The 6,270-nt window shown below is 42.1% G+C and overlaps 1 protein-coding gene across 1 annotated transcript; it reads left to right on the plus strand.

The window, feature by feature from the left end:
- Positions 1 to 418: 418 nt before the first annotated feature.
- Positions 419 to 4,477, plus strand: rcbtb1 (regulator of chromosome condensation (RCC1) and BTB (POZ) domain containing protein 1). Its single transcript, XM_086108287.1, has 11 exons — positions 419 to 544; positions 1,376 to 1,526; positions 1,815 to 1,981; positions 2,056 to 2,214; positions 2,281 to 2,388; positions 2,467 to 2,609; positions 3,320 to 3,510; positions 3,581 to 3,707; positions 3,801 to 3,952; positions 4,031 to 4,161; positions 4,337 to 4,477. Exons 1-11 carry the CDS (start codon positions 419 to 421, stop codon positions 4,475 to 4,477), a joined length of 1,596 nt encoding a protein of 531 aa, XP_085964413.1.
- Positions 4,478 to 6,270: the final 1,793 nt, after the last annotated feature.

A 6,270-nucleotide genomic window follows, 5' to 3' on the forward strand; every position in this document is an offset into this window, starting at 1 on the left:
AGCAAAAATTGTACTCGAAAGCACCAAAGGAACACTGGTGTGTAACAAGCATGCATGCAATCCATCCATCCATCCATTATCCGAGCTGCTTCTCACAAGAGTTGCGCTGGAGCCTAGTCCAGCTGCTGACTTGGGGCAGTAAGTGTGTTAGATGCCAAAATGTATGCCAGCCAATCGCAGGGCACACATAGACAAACTACCACCACTTTCACTGTGAATGCAATACTTCGTATAACTATTTGAGAGCACTCAGTACCTTAACCCCACTGGCATCAATCTTACACCTGTTCTTCATTGCATCAAGTGTGGGCTGGGATGATTTCACTCACTGTTTTCCCACCTCTCACCTCCCACTGTCTCTTTTGAAGCCTCGAGCCTGCGCCTTAGCAACTGCGAAGGTGGAGTTTGTCGGCAAGTCATGTTGGACTTTAGCAAGTGGCCTCTGCTCCTGTTGTTGAGCACCGAGGAGCTTGCCACAATCCAACAGGCCTGTGTCTTTGGAGCATCTGCGAATGAGGCCATCTACATCACAAACGACAACAAGGTGCTCCACTGCATTCCATTGTCTTTTTTTTGGCTATGTGTGTTGTTCCACCTTTTGTGTTCAAACGACTGTTATTTAAGCGTTATGACCCTACCCCACACTGATGCTATTCCTTAGTGTGTCTATAGCATTTTCCATTGTTAGCACTGAGCCAGACGGGCTTTCCTAAGGCAAAATTATGTTTGTGGGTGTTTTAAATATATGGATAATAATGTTTAGTTTGACCGTACGGGAAACAGCTCGAAGCCCATTTTAACAATTGTAAATTATTTGCCAGACTGCTGGTTGTGGTTCGTGAGCCGCAAATTTATGAACGCAAGTAGAGGTGCATCAATTAATCGACAACTAATCAATTCTCGAATAATCGATCATTTGTTTAATAATCAAATTGCAACTTTTTATCATTTTAAATTGTTCAGAATTTCAGCTTCTTAGTAGTAGATATCCAATTCCTGTAGTCCTCCACTGATTGCGTTGAATCAAAAAAAAATTTATTTTTACTTTGGATCACAATGATCCACATGTTTGCCTAGTTTCTGGCATGTTATGAATCAAACCAGGAAATGAATCATATTTTTTTTTTGTGCATTTTCAGCAATGTCAATTTGAAATATTGTCATGTCTTTAAAATGAAGGGACATGTTTTTTTTAAATCGGATTCATCCATTGCTTGACAAAATAATCCACAATCAGTTATTAAAATAGTAATTTGTTGCTGTAATTGCCAGTCAAAGCAAAAAAAAAAAAAAATTCTGAACGGTGACAGATTATGAAAAAACTCATTTTTAAAATGTATTTTATTATTATTCATTTAAGTGACATGTCACACAGGTATTTGTGTTCGGCTTGAACTGCAGCAGCTGCCTGGGAACAGGAGATGGTATAAGCACCATTGTGCCGAAGCAACTGAGCTGCCTGGAGGGGAAGAAGGTGGTTAGCCTGAGCTACGGCAGTGGGCCGCACATCCTGCTGGCAACGGAGGGTAACCACAAGCTTGTTTCAATTAACAACCTTTGCCCATCCACGACAGTCATTTCAGCATGTATGGGAATGCACAAACAACATCCATAAATTTCATTAGAGGCTTAGTTTGTAGACGGTTGGTAGATGTCGAGGATCCAGATAAAGGTACACTAAGGTAATGACTGATGGAAAACATTCTGTAGCCTAGCTGAATATGGTCAGCGAGGCTTTGCAAAGGCAACAATTGTTATGGTGGCATGAGACTTTTTTTGCATGACACTGCACTTAAAATATGTCATTTTCTTAGATGGGAAGCTATTTGCTAGTGGGCACAATGGTTTCTGCCAGCTGGGGATCGGGACGGCCAACCAGGAGCTGTCCCAGGTGCTGGTCACTGCCAACATTCAGAATAAGAAAGTAAAAGAGGTGGCGTGTGGTGCACATCACTCCATGGTCCTTACACAGGATGGAGAGGTAACGTTTCCAACAAGACTATTCAACGAGTCTCCGCATCTATCATTTGAATGTGTCATTTTCCAAAATGATAGGTCTTTGCATGGGGTTTTAATGACTATGGCCAGGTGGGTTCAGGTTCCGTAGCCGTCCAAGCTTTCCCCTTGAAGGTGGGCGGCTCGTTGCAGGGTAAGACCGTGATGGGTATCACATGTGGACAGTCCTCCTCCATGGCTCTGCTGGACAACGGAGAGGTGAGGCCCCTGTTGTGGAATCGGCCCACGTCAACATTGCTCTGTAACCATTTTGTTTTGATCTAGATTCATGGGTGGGGCTACAATGGCAACGGGCAGCTGGGTGTGGGTAACAACAGAAACGAGCTGATGCCTCGTCGCCTCTCTGCTCTGCAAGAGTCCTCTATAAAGCAGGTATGGCTTGCCACCTGCTGCGGTGTAATTCTTCCTCACGGATGCAGACAGCAGCGTTGCAAGTTTTCTCCTCTGTAGGTGGTGTCAGGCTTCGGCCACTCCCTCGCGGTAACGGATAAAGGACTGCTTTTTTCATGGGGCGCAAACACATTCGGCCAGCTGGGAACTGGAGACAAGAACAACTGCTTTAGCCCTGTGCAAGTTATGGCCGATGAAGAGAGGTACATAGAAAAAAAACACGGCAAAATATCCAGTGGAATCTCCATTAAATGAATTATTGGGGAATAACGTACAACCGTTAGAGCATATTGTCTGAAATATTTTTTCCGTGGCCTTGAAACGCCGAATACAGTACAATGCAAAGTTATTGTGCCTATAAATATACAAATGCTTCATATTGTTTGATCCAATTGCACTTTGTTGGGGGAAGGATCACGGTGTGCATCAGTTCACATTTGTGAGCCACCATGTTAGCCCTTCCTTTTTCCGCCTCTGTTAGCATTCAACGCTGTTACGCAAAAAAATGTGTGTAAATAACATTGCCGAGCGATGTGTACACTGCTGGCTCCAGTGAAAACAACAGCCATTAAAATGAATAGGAACATAGGCTGGTTTTGAGCTCCAGTACGTGCTCATTTATGGTAATGCTAAGCTAATTTCCATGTTTGATGGTGCGGGTTCCTCTGCTAATATGGCCGCCTTTTTGGGTTGTATGTATTTGAAGAGTCCCCCAAATTACACCCCTACACTCACACAGCAACCCCCCCCCCCCCCAAAATGAATTTAAAAAAAATAAAAAATTGGCCGAATACCAGCTTCATCAATCAACACAACATTATGTGGACATGTCTATCGGAACAAGACCCTTGAAAAAGTCTCATGGACATGGTATTATTGGCACACTTCTCCCAGTGATATTTTTTCATCTCAGGTTTGTAGAGGTGGCAGCATGCCATTCGACCAACATTTCAGCGGCCAAGACGCAGAGTGGCCAGGTGTATATGTGGGGTCAATGTCGGGGTCAAGCAGTTGTCACGCCACGCCTCACCTACTTCACCAACACAGACGATGTGTTTGCCTGTTTCGCTTCACCACCGGTCATGTGGAGACTGGTGTCTGTTGGTGAGAGAAGCACTTGAATGTTTTATTTACAACGGATCCACTAATCAGTGCATGTTTTACGTTGGTCTAGAGCAAAATGACTTCCTGACAGTTGCGGAGGCACTGAGGAAAGAATTTGACAGTCCAGAAACGGCAGACCTCAAGTTTAACGTTGAAGGCAAATGCATCCATGTTCACAAAGCGGTGCTGAAGATCAGGTGTGTATGTGTGTGTGTGAGAATGCAAACAATTACGATATTCATCGCTGCGCAATGCTATCTTTTTGTTACGCACGTTTAAATGTTTTCAAGGTGTGAGCATTTCCGCTCTATGTTCCGCTCCCAGTGGGTGGAAGGTCGTCAGGAAGTGATTGAGATCAACCAATTCTCGTATGCCATCTACCGTTCCTTCCTGCAGTTCCTCTACACAGACACTGTTGACCTTCCACCTGAAGATGCCATTGGTCATCTATTACACAATCAATGTCTGCTCCGCCTGGCCATAGATGTGCATATGCATTGTTTTTGTGCTTGTTCTTCAGGCCTGCTGGACTTGGCCACCTCCTACTGTGAGAGCCGCCTAAAGCATCTGTGTCAGCAGATCATCAAAAGAGGAATCACGGTCAAAAATGCCTTCACCCTGTTTTCTGCTGCCAAACGATTTGATGCAGAGGTACATTTCTATTGCTGTTAGTTGATTTGATTCTTTTTAAGAATGACTCTGACAAGCGCCCCTTGTACGAATACTTATCCGATTGTGACCAACACAGAAGGCGACACCTCTGGTACATAGAGCTTTATTTGGCTGAGGTGAAGCTCCACTACTCTACTTTGCTCTTCATTTCTAGGACCTGGAGGAGTTTTGCTTCAGATTTTGTATTAACCATCTGACTCAGGTGACTCAGACACCAACCTTCAGTCAAGTTGACGGAAACATGCTGAAAGGGTTCATCATCAGAGCAAGCTATTGTGGAGCCTTCAGGTACTAAGTTGTTCTCTCAGTTGTTTTGTTTTGTTTTTTTAATGCTGGATGAGCCGCCCAGTGGCACTTGAGATGTGTGCAGGATTTTTATGCTGACCACAGTCTGCCAGTAGGACCTTTTGTCTTGGCCAAGAAAACCAAACATTTATTTCACTTTTGTGTCAGTGTTTGGGATCACTTCTGATGTGGGATATGTTTTTAAACTTCGATTTTTAATCAAACATTACGCTGTTTAAAGCATTTAGCCCAGAACACATGACCGCTGTAGTGGAATTTCAATGTTGTTTCTCTTTGCACCAAAATAAAGAAGTATTTGATGTATGTTATGAAGCTTTAAACCTCCACTCAGCAAAAAGAAGTGACTTTTTTCCCCCTAGCTTGTCTTCTGGTAGTTCTTGTCGACCCCAATTTGAGTCAAAATCAAGTCCTCTAATAATGGTTAAACGCTATGAAAGACTATTAGGGCACTGAATGGCAAATACAGGATTCAATCAGTAATGTTTGTAATTTCTATATTTTGAGTAAATGACTGTTTTGTTGTGATTAAAAAAATGCATGCTTGAAGGAAAAGTTATGTATTTGAGAAAAGAAAAAGGTTCCTATTTGACAATGGTGAAACTCGTACATTTGATGCATAAACCATGCAAGGGACTTGCTTTGACGACCCCCTGGTAGGACAAACTCAAGTTATAACTTTTTAAAGGTACAATATTATGAGTAGTTGGAATTCAAGTAATGCTATATATGAGGAGTAGCAAGGGGAGGCCGTTTGTATTCCGCCTCTACACTGTGGCAGGCAGAACTACATTGGTCTCGCTGTGGGAGCACAAACGTTTACGTTCTTCTTCTGGACAGATACCTGCCTCATGAGCATACTGTTTAACCATACATGTCTACAACTAGGCTAAGTGTCTTCATCTTTTTGGTCGAAAAGGATTTGATCCAGACTGTACCGCAGGTGACAAAATTGGAAAGATCATCCATACCTGAACATTAAAAAGATTCAAAACATTCATCTGGACTAGGACTTATCAAGGAAGACTTTCTTGACCGGCAATATTTTTTAATGAGAAGGAGAGCAACGAAAAATAATACAATGTAGAAATAATTTTAATATTAAGCAAACACACATAAAATAGTTTGTTCAGACACTGTGCAGTTTTGGTGTCGCTGGACTTTCAAATCTGCCTGCTGATATGTCAAGTGCTCGCAAACGACTCTGAAGCAGGCGAATGCTGATCCCTGAAATTGCTGAAGATCTGAAGAAAGAAGTTGTGGTGTGCAACTTGTTATAGTCGCCATTACTGAACTCTTCTCGCTTCTTTTTTTAAAATAAATCGACAGTATTTTTACAGCAACATTGCCACCTAGTGTATAGTCAGAGTACATCAAGTCACATGTACTATTAATCTCTATATAAGACTGATTCACGTTTTTGAGACACATAGCATACACTTCAGTCAGTCTTTGTAGTTTATTCAGTTAAATATAGGTTGAATGTGATTTTCCAGTGTTTTTATTTATGTTCAACGCAACTTCCCAACTTCATTGCCATTGGCTCTAAATATAAACTTAACTTCAGGGTAGAAATTAAATTGAGGTATAAAGAGGTTTAAATTTAATCTGACTTGAATTTTAACGAGGTATCAAGTTTAACAGGATTTCAATTCAAATCGTAATCTCATCTTGTTTTGAAGTAAAACATTGTTGGTGCAATCCATCCGAAGTGTTGACAGATGATGTGAGCGAAGACATGAATGCTAGGCGTTGTAAGGAGGATGCAGAAGATAGACTGATAGA

This window comes from Hippocampus guttulatus, chromosome 1 (genome assembly GCF_054856545.1).
Source record: "Hippocampus guttulatus isolate MCC_2025c chromosome 1, RoL_Hgut_1.0, whole genome shotgun sequence".
NCBI lineage: Eukaryota > Metazoa > Chordata > Actinopteri > Syngnathiformes > Syngnathidae > Hippocampus > Hippocampus guttulatus.

Coding starts and splice junctions, on each gene's coding strand:
- rcbtb1 (XM_086108287.1), top strand. CDS start 419: ATGTTGGACTTTAGCAAGTGGCCTCTGCTCCTGTTGTTGAGCACCGAG. Junction 545..1,375: donor ACATCACAAACGACAACAAG/GTGCTCCACTGC, acceptor CATGTCACACAG/GTATTTGTGTTCGGCTTGAA. Junction 2,389..2,466: donor AAGAGTCCTCTATAAAGCAG/GTATGGCTTGCC, acceptor TCTCCTCTGTAG/GTGGTGTCAGGCTTCGGCCA.